Below are 15,490 nucleotides of genomic sequence, written 5' to 3'. Positions count from 1 at the left end.
GCGTTTGATAAATAGCTTCTCCCAACTGCATTATCTCCTGCTGTAAGTCCAATAATATACAGGGCAAACTAGAAATAAGTCTTTTCACCAACAAAAACACAATTTGTCTCCAGCAAACTGGCTTTTGACCACCCAGCCCCAAAGTTCTATACCTATCACTACCTTTTATGGAGGGACTATTGCTGTGTACTTGTCTACTAGGCTTAAATTTGCCTGATCCCCCCTGCATGCTTTGCAGAATCGCCAAGGGAAGAAGTGTAACATTTTTTAGTTGGAATCGTCATAGAGATAAGAAAAAAACATAGAGACTTACAATTAAGAGAGGAATAATAAAAACATAAAAAGAACTGAGTCCATGCACAAATTTAGCAAAATTTTTATGCTGCCTAACATCATTTGACCCCACCACCATGGCGCAAGGCAGAAATCACGTCATCGCACTGCAGGGGCGGAGCCAAAGTGACACTCCTGTGTCCAGCCCACCTTTATACTATTATGAATTTTATGGATTTTTTCTTAGGACCCACACTATTGGGGCAATCCAGGAGGCCTGGCATTTTATGAACTGTTTTAAGGACGCTATATGGCTTGCCAGGAATCTCATTTTGCAAAGGGAGATGACAACCATCCAGGACTGTCGCAGTCTGATCCACAGCCTGCTAAGAGACGATAACACCAGTGACAGTCCTGAGGAAGATGATTGATTTTTGTCTCTCCAAAGAAACATAGAATTTGACGACAAAGAACCGCTTGGCCTATATAGTCTACTCATTTTTTAACCTCTTATGACCTCAAACCCAATTTGATGCTTAGTGCTTTGTAATGATATTCTTATGTCTATCCCAAGCATGTTTAAATTGCTCTACTTTAATTAGCCTCTCTACCACCTCTGATTGGAGGTTATTCCACTTATCCACTACCCTTTCTGTGAAGTAGTTTTTCCTCAGATTTTCTCTGAACCTGCTTCCCTCCAGTTTCAGTGCATGTACTCACGTTCTAGTACTTCTCTTCCTTTGTAGAATGTTTTCCTCCTGTATCTTGTTATAACCCTTGATATATTTGTAAATTTCTATCATGTCCTCCCTTTCCCTTCTCTTCTCCAAACTATCCATATCAAGATCTTTTAGTCTTTCCAGGTAAGTTTTAGTTGCCCTTCTTTGTACAGTCTGTAATGTATTTATATCCTTCTGGAAATATGGCCTCCAGAACTGAAAACAGTATTCTAGATGAGGCCGTACCAATAACCTATACAGTGGCATTATTACTTCCTTCTTTCTGTTACTGATTCCTCTCGCTATGCAACCAAGCACCTCTCCAATTTATAGATTTCAACATTTTTTAAAAAAAATACAAGGAGTTATTTTATTTATTTCTGCCAGGACATCTTCAGAGAGCACACATCTTCACATGGCCAAGTTACCATAATGAGAGGGCAGTCACCTGCTTAAGTGGAGCCTGATGCTTATTAACGCATAAAAAAAAATATATCCAGTTTTACTGCATATCTTTAATATTCAGGAAAATATATGGCTGATATCGGCATCAAATCAGTTGCATCTCTCCCAATATTCCATCACCTTTCACTCTGTCAAGAGAGTGTTTGCACATTTTGTGAGAGTAACATGTATATAAAAAGGCTACATTGTCTGGGATTGCTATATTATTTGTATTTTTGTTTTAAGTCAATTTTTTTGGAACCCCCTCTCTAGAGTGGCTTACCCCTTTGCCCCAGACCAGGACAAGGTAGAACAACTAGAGAAGGTGAAACATGCCACCTGACCTGTCTCAGGGCACAGTGGACGGACCAGTCTTTTCATTTGCACCCCATCACTGAGAGAGGGACGGCAAATCAAATTCTCATATAGAACACATAATTACTCTGAGACAGGGTTTAATTTTTGTGTATAGATACAAGTTTTTTTTCCACCATCATTGGGCTTCTTTACAGCTTTCAGGAATATCATTGAGACACAGAAGGAAAAGTGCTGGCCACACATCCACAGTAGGTTGGCCACACCCACTCAACAAACAGTCACTCCCACTAAGATGGGGGCCACCAGTGCCCTGTCTTGCCCAGGGCACTAAACCAGTTTGAGTATTTGTCAATATAAAATTGGTCCCTGCTTAAGCCCGATAGAAGAAAATAAGCTTTACTGAAATCTGCTGTTAACAATTCCTTTTTATTCAACATGGAAATAAATGCAGCTATGTTGTACTAGAAAAGACAAAATTAGCCAGATTTGCCATCAGCTAAGCATGTGAATATTATAGGCACTGGCATGACAAGTACAAATTGTATATTTAGGACAAATTGGTAATTGCACTGTTGAGATAAGCTATGTAATGTAACTGCGGCCACAGTGTCTCCACTGTTTACAACAAAGCTGTGTTTTTTTAAAACTAAGCACTACATACAACAGTCTCTAAAACAGACTAGTCGTTGCAGTAAGATTTCATTGTCAATGTGAAGTAGAGTTTGTTTTATTTTTTTACTGAATGGCATAACATTTTACAAAAGCAAACCATGTGTAGAATACTATTCCACACTTCGGGTATGCCCATTTTTCTGGGTGAAGTCTTCCATTTCCTCCTCTTCCACGTCCAACATATCTGTTATCCATCTCTGATGAGAGGTCAGTGATGGTGAAGTCAGGCACCTGGTAAGAGAGAAGAGTTTACTAGCTAAGCTGTAAGTTCAGGCCAAGCATAGGAGATCTATCTTAGGAAAGTGAGGGGTATTCTAAAATCTTGCCTAGGTTAAATATTCAGTTGGCATAGGATGTAATACTAATTTGTTTATTCACTAAAAAAGTTACAAAATCTGACAACACCTTTAAACAACTAGCTTTGCACCAGTTTCCAAATACATCTAATTAACCAATATACAGCCATAGAACTAGGAGTGTACATAACAGATTATGTAAACCATAGACAAAACACCATGACAATCCACAATACATTGTGTGAAGTTGGTTGAATAAAATATGTCAAGTCACTAGGTTTAGTCAGTAACATTGGCACTCTACATCTAAAACAGATTCCTTATATTACTGCTACACTAAAACCTATGGCCCATGGCACAGTGCTTTCAGTGGTGGAGTCAGGGCCGGAGCTAGGGTCCACGGCGCCCTAGGCATTTTTAAAAAAGGCGCCCCCCCCCCCCCCGTAAAAATCGCCGCACCCCCCCCCCCCCCGCAAAAATCGCCGCCCTCCTCCCTCCTCTCCTTACCATGTCTCACCACCGCCGCCTCTCTGCTCCGTCTCCTCCCCTCCACTCACTGACACTAGTAAGTGGAGGGGCGGAGACGGAGCAGAGAGGCAGCGGTGGTGACAAAATAGCCTCTTCCCCCCCTCCCCGTGCATCTGAATGCTGTGCGGCGGCCGTGACAGGTATGGTCAGCGGTCGCCGCACAGTTTTAAAGTCTTTTAGTATTCTGTGGGGCCCTCCAGAGCCCGGCACCCTAGGCAAGTGCCTAACCTTGCCTAATGGGAGCGCCGGGCCTGGGTGGAGTGAAAGTTGAACAATTGATACTTTGCTTTATGCAGATACTGAAGTAGGCAGGGTGATTTTTCCCTTTCAGATTTAAAGTAAGTTGAGCAAACATTAAGCCTAGAACACCAATACCATGGAGTAGTGTAACTTCCAATACAGACACAGGTCATTTAAAAACCTGCCACAAGTGGAAATTCATTGGCTCATGTATAGAGACTGGAGCCTTTATTGCCCCACAAAAGGCACCCGTTTATAGGTTTTCTAGCATGTGTGAAATAGGGGCCAGTCAGTTAACTAGCTCTAGTGCTTGCACTTACTTTAAAATTATGTGTCTCCCTGCCAACAACAAACCATTAAGACTAGAGATGAGCGCACTCGGATTTATGAAATCCGAGCCCACCCGAACGTTGCTGATCCGAGTCAGATCCGGGTATTGGCGCCAAATTCAAATCTGAAACTGAGGCTCTGACTCATAATCCCGTTGTCGGATCTCGCGATACTCGGATCCTATAAATTCCCCGCTAGTCGCCGCCATCTTCACTCGGGCATTGATCAGGGTAGAGGGAGGGTGTGTTAGGTGGTCCTCTGTCCTGCTATATCTCGTGCTGTTCAGTTCAGTTCAGTGCTGTGCTGTGCTCAGTCCAGTGGTGCTGTGTCCTGTGCTCTGTCCTTCTGAGGTCAGTGGTGCTGCTGGGTCCTGTGCTGTGTCCTGTTCAGTCCAGCGGTGCTGTGTCCTGTGCTCTGTGCTTCTAAGGGCATAGTTATTTCCCCATTATTCCCAAGTTTTTAAAAAATAAAAAAAAAAGTTATAAAAAATATTAAAATACATTTTTTTTTTAAAAAAAAGTAATTATAACCAAATTTGCAAAACCAATCCAGCAGTATAAGTCCATTGGTACTGCAATATTACCAAGTTCACACATTCTGCAGTATCTTGTGCTACATATAATGGAGACCAAAAATTTGGAGGATAAAGTAGGGAAAGATCAAGACCCACTTCCTCCTAATGCTGAAGCTGCTGCCACTAGTCATGACATAGACGATGAAATGCCATCACGTCGTCTTCCAAGCCCGATGCCCAATCTCGTAGTACCGGGCATGTAAAATCCAAAAAGCCCAAGTTAAGAAAAAGTAACAAAAAGAGAAACTTAAAATCATCTGAGGAGAAACGTAAAGTTGCCAATATGCCATTTACGACACGGAGTGGCAAGGAACGGCTTAGGCCCTGGCCCGTGTTCATGACTAGTGGTTCAGCTTCACCCACGGATCTTATCCCTCCTCCTCCTCCCCCCCCCTACAAAAAATTGAAGAGAGTTATGCTGTCAGCAACAAAACAACAAACAACTCTGCCTTCTAAAGAGAAATTATCACAAATCCTCAAGGCGAATCCAAGGGTGTTGGTGGTTGTCAAGCCTGACCTTCCCATCACTGTACGGGAAGAGGTGGCTCGGGAGGAGCCTATTGATGATGTAGCTGGCGCTGTGGAGGAACTTGATGATGAGGATGGTGATGTGGTTATTGTAAATGAGGCACCAGGGGGGGAAACAGCTGATGTCCATGGGATGAAAAAGCCCATCGTCATGCCTGGTCAGAAGACCAAAAAATGCACCTCTTCGGTCTGGAGTTATTTTTATCCAAATCCAGACAACCAATGTATGACCATATGTAGCTTATGTAAAGCTCAAATAAGCAGGGGTAAGGATCTTGCCCACCTAGGAACATCCTCCCTTATACGTCACCTGAATAACCTTCATAGTTCAGTGGTTAGTTCAGGAACTGGGGCTAGGACCCTCATCGGTACAGGGACACCTAAATCCCGTGGTCCAGTTGGATACACACCAGCAACACCCTCCTCGTCAACTTCCTCCACAATCTCCATCAGATTCAGTCCTGCAGCCCAAGTCAGCAGCCAGACTGAGTCCTCCTCAATACGGGATTCATCCGAGGAATCCTGCAGCGGTACGCCTACTACTGCCACTGCTGCTGTTGCTGCTGTTAGTCTGTCATCTTCCCAGAGGGGAAGTCGTAAGACCGCTAAGTCTTTCACAAAACAATTGACCGTCCAACAGTCGTTTGCCATGACCACAAAATACGATAGTAGTCACCCTATTGCAAAGCGTATAACTGCGGCTGTAACTGCAATGTTGGTGTTAGACGTGCGCCCGGTGTCCGCCATCAGTGGAGTGGGATTTAGAGGGTTGATGGAGGTATTGTGTCCCCGGTACCAAATCCCGTCGAGATTCCACTTCACTAGGCAGGCGATACCAAAAATGTACAGAGACGTACGATCAAGTGTCCTAAGTGCTCTAAAAAATGCGGTTGTACCCACTGTCCACTTAACCACGGACATGTGGTTCTGGGCAAACGAAGGACTATATGACTGTGACAGCCCACTGGGTAGATGCATCCCCTTCCGCAGCAACAGCTGCATCAGTAGCAGCATCTACAAAATGGCTGCTCGTGCAAAGGCACGCAACATTGTGTATTACAGGCTTTAATAAGAGGCACAACGCTGACAACATATTAGAGAAACTGAGGGAAATTATCTCCCAGTGGCTTACCCCACTTAGACTCTCATGGGGATTTGTGGTGTCAGACAATGCCAGTAACATTGTGCGGGCATTAAATATGGGCAATTTCCAGCACGTCCCATGTTTTGCCCACACCATTAATTTGGTGGTGCAGCATTACCTCAAGAGTGATAGGGGTGTGCAGGAGATGCTTGCGGTGGCGCGCAAAATTGCTGGACACTTTCGGCATTCAGCCAGTGCCTACCGCAGACTAGAGGCACATCAAAAAAGCATGAACCTGCCCTGCCATCACCTCAAACAAGAGGTTGTGACGCGCTGGAACTCCACCCTCTATATGCTGCAGAGGATGGAGGAGCAGCAAAAGGCCATTCAGGTCTACACAGCCACCTACGACATAGGCAAAGGAGTGGGGATGCGCCTCAGTCAAGCGCAGTGGAGACTGATTTCCGTGGTGTGCAAGGTTCTGCAGCCATTTGAACTTGCCACACGAGAAGTCAGTTCCGACACTGCCAGCTTGAGTCAGGTCATTCCCCTGATCAGGCTGTTGCAGAAGCAGCTGGAGAAAGTGAGAGAGGAGCTGGTAAGCCATTGCGATTACACCAAGCATGTAGCTCTTGTGGATGTAGCCCTTCGTACGCTTTGCCAGGATCAGAGGGTGGTCACTCTTTTAAAGTCAGAGGAATACATTCTGGCCACCGTGCTCGATCCTCGGTTTAAAGCGTATGTTGTGTCTCTGTTTCCGGCGGACACAAGTCTACAGCGGTGCAAAGACCTGCTGGTCAGGAGATTGTCCTCTGAAGAGGACCGTGACATGCCAACAGCTCCATCCTCATTTTCTTCCACATCTATGGCTGCGAGGAAAAAGCTCAGTTTTCCCAAAAGAGGCGCTGGCGGGGATGCTGAGAACATCTGGTCCGGACTGAAGGACCTGCCAACCATTGCAGACATGTCTACTCTCGCTGCATTGGATGCTGTCACAATAGAAAAAATTGTGGATGATTACTTTGCTGACACCATCCAAGTAGACATGTCAGACAGTCCATATTGTTACTGGCAGGAAAAAAAGGCAGTTTGGAAGCCCCTGTACAAACTGGCTCTATTTTACCTGAGTTGTCCCCCCTCCAGTGTGTACTCGGAAAGAGTTTTTAGGGCAGCAGGGAACCTGGTCAGTGAGCGGCGAAGGAGGTTGCTTCCTCATAACGTTGAAAAAATGATGTTTATAAAAATGAATAATCAATTCCTTAATGAAGTACAGCACTGCCCTCCAGATAGTACAGAGGGACCTGTGGTTGTGGAGTCCAGCGGGGACGAATTGATAATGTGTGATGAGGAGGAAGTACACACTGTAGGGGGAGAGGAATCAGAGGTTGAGGATGAGGACGACATCTTGCCTCAGTAGAGCCTGTTTAGTCTGTACAGGGAGAGATGAATAGCTTTTTTGGTGTGGGGGCCCAAACAAACCAATCATTTCAGCCAAAGTTGTTTGGTAGGCCCTGTCGCTGAAATGATTGGTTTGTTAAAGTGTGCATGTCCTATTTCAACAACATAAGGGTGGGTGTGAGGGCCCAAGGACAATTCCATCTTGGAACTTTTTTTTTTGCATTATATGACCAATCAACAGTCGTTTGCCATGTTCAAAAAGTAAAACCAAATTTAAACAAATTCAAGAAATTAAACCAAAAGTAAAATGCCCTGTCATAATTTAAAACAAGAGGTATTGACGTGCTCTAAAACTACTGTATTGTTGTTTATATTTTATAAACACTACACTTGAAAGCTTGAGTCTTTCAATGAAAAAGTAACTGTCCATTACACGAATATTTGCAACAGGGACAATTTTAGGGTTAAGAAAGTCAACTAATAACACTTGGACGCTGTCTGTCTTTATAAACACTACACTTGGAAGTTGGAGGAGGTATTGTGGCCCCCTGCACCAAATTTACTACCGGGGCCACTCCACTGTGCACTCCATATTTAGGTGTATCAGATATTAAACAACGGTGACAGTTGATGCCCAATTTTTTAATTATATTGTTGGCACTGTAAAAAATTGTGTTCCGGGCACACCACACTACGCAGTCCATACCCTTTTTTGGTGGAATTCTGACCCGTGGAGGGTTTTTTAATTATATTGTGGCCTCGGTACCAAATTGTGTACCGGGGCCACCACACTACGCAGTCAAGATAGATAGATGCGTATCATAGATAAAGTACATTCAGTGGTGTGGGGCAAATTGAAAAATATTCAAAATGCACTGACATTATCAAAAACAAGAGGTTTTCACATGCTGAAACTCCAACATGTATATGATGGAGAGGATGGAGGAGCAGCCGTATGTGCAGTGTAATGCAGACTCGTTGAAGGTTTTTTTATATATTTTATTGTGGTGCCCAGTGCCCACTACTCTACGCAGTCCAGATACTATTTTTGGGTGTAATTCTGACCTGTTGAAGGTTTTCTATATATTATATTGTGGTGGCCAGTGGCCAGTCCTCTATGCAGTCCAGATACTATTTTTGGGTTTAATTCAGACCTGTTGAAGGTTTTCTATATATTTTTTATTGTGGTGGCCAGTGGCCAGTCCTCTATGCAGTCCAGATACTATTTTTGGGTTTAATTCAGACCTATTGAAGGTTTTCTATATTTTTTTTATTGTGGTGCCCAGTGGCCAGTCCTCTATGCAGTCCAGATACTTGTTTGGTGGAATTCAGACCAGTTGAGGGTGTATTTATTTTATTGTGGCCCCGGTATCAAATTGGGTACCGGGGCCACCCCACTACGCTGTCCAGATACTTGTTTGGTGGAATTCAGATCAGTTGAGAGTTTTATTATTATATTGTGGGGACCACTCTATACCACTCTATTTAATACTTTAATTCTATTACTAATTCCCATAAAGAGGAACTGCCGCTTCTATTTAATACTTTAATTCTATTAGTAGTTACCATAAAGAGGAACAAAATAAACCAATTTTACCAAAAGTATAATATGACTTACAAACACTACACTTGAAAGATGGTGCCTTTAAATGAAACAGTCAGTCTTCATTGCACGACTATGTGCAACAGGGACAGTTTTTTGGTTTACAATGTCAACCAATAACACTTCGACCCTGTCTGTCTTTAACATACTTGATGGGATCTCAATGACGAATGGTCTGTACCATGTTTGGAGGAGGTATTGTGGCCCCGGTACCAAATTGGGTACCGGGGCCACTCCACTATGCAGTCCAGATAGAGGTGTATCAGATATTAAACAACGTTGACTGTTGCTGCAAAAATTTTAAATAATATTGTGGGGAACACTACACTACGCAGTCCATAAACTTTTTGGGTGGAATTCAGACCTGTGTAGGGTTTTTTAATTTATATTGTGGTGACCCACTCCTCTACGCAGTCCAGGTAGATTATTGGTGCGAATCATACAAGTTCAGGGTTTTCTTATATATATTGTGGTGACCCACTCCTCTACGCAGTCCAGGTAGATTATTGGTGCGATTCATACCAGTTGATGGTTTTCTTATATTGTAGGGACCACTCCACTACGCAGTCCAGAAAGATAGCTCGTTGCAACGTTTTGGACTAATAACTATATTGTGAGGTGTTCAGAATACACGGTAAATTAGTGGAAATGCTTGTTATTGAGGTCAATAGCGTAGGAGTGAAAATAAGCCCAAAAAATTGATTAAACTTTTTATGCTTTTTTTCAAAAAAAAAATTCGAATCCAAAACCTTAAATCCAAACCAAAACCTTTCGGCAGGTGTTTTGCAAAACAAATCTGAACCCAAAACATCGAGAAAATCCGGATCCAAAACACAAGACCTCATAAGTCGCCCGTGCACATCCCTAAGACTGAACCCATGTACAGCATATGTGGAGCCCATGACCTACTAAAGCATTACTTTAGAATAAGTATACTACTATAACTGCATACTTGATACTTAAGTGAGATCGCTTGTCTTCAGTTAAAGTAGAATTCCATACAAAAAATTAAATAGGCTGTCAAGACAGTATATAAATTGCAGCCAATGTCAATCCACAAGCTTGCATTCATCTCTTGTGCATAGCTGTAGTCCTACTTATTTTCTTTTAGTAGGAACAGGCTGCATCACAAGGAGGCCGAGACAGTTGTTGCATATTCACTGCTCCTACTAACTAGTTCTTTCAGACATGCAGTATTGGGTACCTGTGGCAGGCAAATTAAAAGATCCCTACTTTTAAATTAACTGGACCCAAAGTAAGCTCTCAGGACTGCCTTTTTCAGTTGTGTGAAATTGCTGATGAGCATGCATATTGCTACCGATTTGTTATTATTGGACAGCAAAACAATGTTTTGAATTGTGGGTGTGGATAAATTTAGGTCAACTCAAGAGACCCAGTAAACCAAACCTTTCCTCTGTAGAGCAAACCTGAAGATGGCCTAAATTTAGGAGTTCAACCCTCTTAAGCTACTGTACTCGCATTGGTAAAGGAGAGATTTTGCAGCACTAGAGAGGTGGCTATAAGTGTAATGCGATTAGTAGGCTGATGTATAATCAAATATCTTTCTTGGTGATTTAGGCAGAATAATCGTTCTGGCCAGAACATTAACACAAACATAAATGCAACATATGGCCTGCAAATGGGACTCTGGTCCTCAATGTAGTAATTCTGCGTCATAATGTTAGTCCTGTGTCTCAGCTCTGTGGACTTTAGGCGCTCTGAAAATTGCTCACTAGTAAATCGTTTAGATTCCACACTGGGAGGAATGCCAAGTCGAAGCAGAGTTGTAGGTTGTCAATAAACCATACCGGTAAGGGTACATATATTTCATAAGCAAAAGTGCAATTGTCAATAAAAGCCAGCTGTGCGTTGCACAGGACTAACATTAGGACTCAGAATTACTACTACATTGAGGACCAGAGTCCCATTTTTAGGCTATATGTTGCATTTATGTTTATGTTCTGGCCAGAACCATTGCTATTTTGCCTATATCACCAATCAATATATTTGCTTATACATCAGCCTACCAATCACATTACACTTCTAGCCACCTCTAGCGCCAAGAAATCTTTTGTAGAATTTTATATAGGGATAGGACCAACTATACCCCCTTTTCTCTGGCAACCTTTTTATCACAGGGAGCGCAGTTAACCCCATCTTCTAACTGTATTCATTGTGTTGCTTTTATTGCTTATTAATGGCTACAGACTTTAGGCCTATTTGTGTAAAACCATAATTGTCAGCTTAGGTGTAAAAAACCTATACAGGCGTATTTGCCAATAAAACATTGTCATTTATATTTCTAGTGCCAAATTAAACCCATAATAGTACAGATTGTGTATTATTGGATGTTCATGTCCCCAAAATAGGAGACCAAGCATAAACCTTAACCTAAACAGAGGTCAGCTTGCCTTACCAGGCTCCTTCAGCACCTCATTTTTGCAGATTAAGAGACATTACCGAGAGCAATAAATAGTTCTACTCAGCTATTTGACAGCAAGTTACAGGTGGCCAAGAACTAAAGATATTAATTGGTTTTTGAAGAGCAGCTGCATGTACACAAAGCTTCATCACCACAAACAGTTATTACAAATATATTTATTAGTGATACAAAAGTGCACAACATAACAGTGTGGTGGACTACACATAATGATTTAATTGGGCAGAATATGTGAGTAGGCCACCCAACATGCAAAAGGTTCTAGGTTACACAGATTATATGTGGTACCTCAAATAATCTACTACTGTCCCTGATTAGAAGCACATGAAGGTATGCAAGATTTAGGGCAATTCTACATCAAACACCTGCCAGTTCAAGATGGGGATTGCCCACTCTAGTGAATTTAAGTGCAAAGTGACTACTCAAGTTGAATTCAATCCTTCTTGTTGGCAGAGTCTACCACATCAACTTCTTGCTCTGCATGCGGGCAGCCATCCATCTGTGGGTAAAAGGGACCTACCAGCCAGTTTAGCGGTGTGTTGTTAACCAAGTAGTCCATCACATCATCCATAGAATTCTTCATTTTTGTGAACTGCTCCTTGCTAGTGAATAAGAGGCCATCAGACATTTCTCTGAAGGAGGAGGCAGAGCGGAAGTTCTGATAGACATCTGCAGCCATGGCACTGACGCTTTGAGCTTTGTCCTGAATGTTTTGTGGGAGGCCTTGAACACCGGTAACCAGGGAAATACATGTGGTTTGCAAACGTTGCGTCAGATTCCGGGCAATAGTCAATGTGCGCGATTCAATTTGCTGTGAAACAGAAGTTAAATGTTACAGCTGCAGAAGAGCCAACTATCCAATGCATAGCAGACATAGGGGAGGGGGTTGGAAGGATGCTTAGCAATAAGACACTGGAAGTGAGCAGACTGACACCATGTACTATGTGACAGACCACCACTGATTTTCCTGTGCACTTGTATGGGGTGCAGAGGAAAAAAAAAAAAGTGACGTTACATAGTCACAGAACACCTTTACAACCGGTTGAAGCACATTACAGGAAATGTTTCCCCTAGGTCTTACAAAATACTCCAATTATAGGAGGTTACCTCAACACTCTCATTCTCCCCATCAGTGTGCTGTCCTGTGGTTTTGGTCCATTCCACCCATGTGCTGTATAACCTGTCCTGTGCATCATGGATTTTCTGATTGGCATCATTCATGTTCTTCCTTGCAAATTCAATCTAAGAAGAAAATACATTATGAGTTCATTCTCTCAATTTGTTGAAATTAGTAGTATAGGCATTGACTCCTTGAAGGTCTAAAAAAAATTAATAAAAAAAAAATATATATATCTATAAGATAAAAGATTGTCCAAGTGGCATAGAGTGTAACATTACATGCAAGGACCTTATGGGACAGGCTCATTTTGTATATGTAGGACAGCAAGACTGAACACATGGCTAAAGCAACTAACCACATCAACAGTTTTCTGTAGCTGAGAAATGGCTTCTTGGCCTCTGCATTTGGCATCCTTCATTCGTGTCAAAGCTTGTTGATAAGCACGTTTACGGGCCTTTGTGGAGAGACATCCCAAGCGAACATAGTAGTTTGGCTTTCCTGTTGCCAATTCAAACCCCTCAGTTTTCATGGCTTCCTTGGCTGAAACAGACAAATTAATCCTAAACAATCTTATATTGGAGTATCTGGCCACCCATTTAAACTTCTACTTGAAACAGTAGACTCAAAACTGGGTCATCAATGGTACTGCAAAAACAGTATAATTGAACTACATTTTGTTGTCCGATAGGACACATAACTTACAGTCCGTCAATGCGTGCAAGCCTCAGACAGTACAAGAGGGGCCAATTATTTAACAGGTCAGCTTACCTAACTCTTCATCAGTTGGTGGCAGGTAATGTTCCAAGAGGGTCTCAGACTTCGTCAGTGCAGTGTCAACACTACTGCTCACCATCTGTACTACACCACTCCCAAGGACAGTGTTAATGCTGCCATTCACAACAGCCTTTGTCATTTCTACACTGTCCTGCACAGCTCCCTTAGTTTTACCAACTACTCCCAAGATACCATGCATCACAACATCCTTGGCACCAAGAACTGCCTCAGAGGCATTAGAGACAACCTATGGAAGGGAACAGAGTTTATTAAGGAATTTATTCCCAGGTTTATGCAATACACACAGGTACTTTACTGCAAAAAAGTAAATTTGTTGGCTTTATAATATTCTCTAGTATCATTGGCCTGCTCACCTGATATACAACTGGTATAATGTTCAATATTAAGATCATATGTTAGCCAAGATGCCAAAAATAGTTTTTAAATAGTTACCTTGTCAGTAGGCTGATAAAGAATGGGCAGCTTGACCTCAATCTTATCCAGTCCAATACATGCAATGTTGTTAGCCAGAGCAACTAAATAAAGGAAGGGGGGGGGGGGTTAGAAAAAAAAGTCAGTCTTCTTGCAGTGCAATAGTGCACAAGTTTAAAAAGAAAGCGTCTAAGCTAGATGACATTTAACCTACTCCCTACACAAGTTGCTAGGATGACGAGCTGGCTGGTCTCTACTATACTATTTATTACTACAACTATACTATTTTGTTACACCTACTACATGTAGGCAGTGTTCTGAATATTAGGATTTAAAATTTAATAAGTAGCACTGGAGATAAAATTAGAGCTAGAATACTTTGTATGTCCCATTAAGCAGAACACGAAGTTATCAAATACTGCAAGGACAAGTTGTAAGTTTTATAAGTGCCGAGAGCAAAATCTAGTCTCAGATGTAGAACTGACCAATATTGAAAGCAGATTCCTAGGAATAGAGCAATATAGTTCAAAGTGAAACAAAGACATACTCTGCGGCTCCAGTCTCTGTATGATCGGCATGGCACTAGTCACAGCCACTGAGGTGATGGCCTTCACACTCTTCTCCGCCACATCACACACAGATTTCAAGTAGGGATGGTTATCTTTGGTGTTGATATAGGCAGAAGACAACATATCATATGTTGAGCTCACCAATGGGAGGTTAATCAACCTTACCACCACATTCTATGAGAGAAACAGCCACAGTTAAAATCTCTGCAGATTTGAGACCTATCCAAGCATGGTTCTTAGCTTTACACAGCAGAATGTTACATCTTGAAGACCCATAGTCAGTTTTATATAAGCATTTTCTAAGGCAACCATTTGCCACACTGAATTTAGTTGGGGCTAATAGGAGGATTTAGGATAAATAGGTGGTCATTTAATACTGAAAGCAAAGGTCAAGTTCTAAATGCCAATTTTAGGCAAACTCACTTTTGTTTGTCATATAGGTGGGGTAAGTTTGAGCTGTACATGTATCTCCCATATAGTAAACAAGATAGTAGCAACAATACCAATAGGCTAGCCAGGGAGTGCAGAAAATGTTACATATGCAAGCTCTAGTCTTTCAGAGGATAGACCTCCACGATGATTTCAGGTCAACAGGAGAGAAAAAAAAACCTACTATACATTCACATACTCCCAAGACTATACAAACATAGAATATGGATTACGTGTAACACTACAAGTCACATAATAGGGATTACATTAACCCACCGTACAGTAACTAGACTTCTCCCCGGAGCATGTAATGCACACATGTAAGACACTGGAAGAAATGTGTGACGAGGATTGGAAGTGAACACACATTAGAGGCAAAGCTTCCACTACACTATAACTAACTACAGACAAACATTTATATCACGGTCCTCTGGCTTTATCAACAGTTAATATAATATCCTAGTTACCTGTTGCTGCTGCTCTACGGTCTCAGCCATATTGAGAATGAAAATCCTGGAAAACGTAAATTACACAAATTTAAAACAAAGTGAAAGCCGCTAACCCACATCGACTACACGATAACTCCATAAGAACCACAATCATCCCCTCACCTTACCGCAACTCTACCCGACCACTGCCACAGAATTATACCACCTACCAGAGAACTCGCGTATTTATAGGCGGCGTGGCCCCGCCCACCTCTCACGAGCCTGTCAGCT

At 42.2% G+C, this 15,490-nt stretch overlaps 2 protein-coding genes across 2 annotated transcripts in view; both read right to left on the bottom strand.

The window, feature by feature from the left end:
• Nucleotides 1-2,430: 2,430 nt before the first annotated feature.
• LOC142153276 (perilipin-2-like) overlaps nucleotides 2,431-15,490 on the bottom strand; it is a 63,679-nt gene continuing 50,619 nt past the window's right edge. Inside the window, exon 9 of the mRNA XM_075210721.1 lies at nucleotides 2,431-2,657. Coding sequence (XP_075066822.1) covers nucleotides 2,490-2,657 — 168 coding nt within the window. The 3' untranslated portion in view covers nucleotides 2,431-2,489. The remainder of the gene's footprint in view (nucleotides 2,658-15,490) is intronic.
• On the bottom strand, nucleotides 11,591-15,284 carry LOC142153303 (perilipin-2-like). The gene is made up of 7 exons (XM_075210782.1): nucleotides 15,239-15,284; nucleotides 14,321-14,516; nucleotides 13,795-13,877; nucleotides 13,336-13,588; nucleotides 12,923-13,107; nucleotides 12,555-12,689; nucleotides 11,591-12,258 (listed from the first exon to the last, which is right to left on the bottom strand). The coding sequence occupies exons 1-7, from the start codon at nucleotides 15,266-15,268 to the stop codon at nucleotides 11,881-11,883; spliced, it is 1,260 nt and encodes a 419-aa protein (XP_075066883.1). The 5' UTR covers nucleotides 15,269-15,284; the 3' UTR covers nucleotides 11,591-11,880.

This window comes from Mixophyes fleayi, chromosome 1 (assembly GCF_038048845.1).
Source record: "Mixophyes fleayi isolate aMixFle1 chromosome 1, aMixFle1.hap1, whole genome shotgun sequence".
Taxonomy (NCBI): domain Eukaryota; kingdom Metazoa; phylum Chordata; class Amphibia; order Anura; family Limnodynastidae; genus Mixophyes; species Mixophyes fleayi.
The sequence above is the reverse complement of the archived record's forward strand: the minus strand, read 5'-3'. Positions and strand labels throughout refer to the sequence as shown.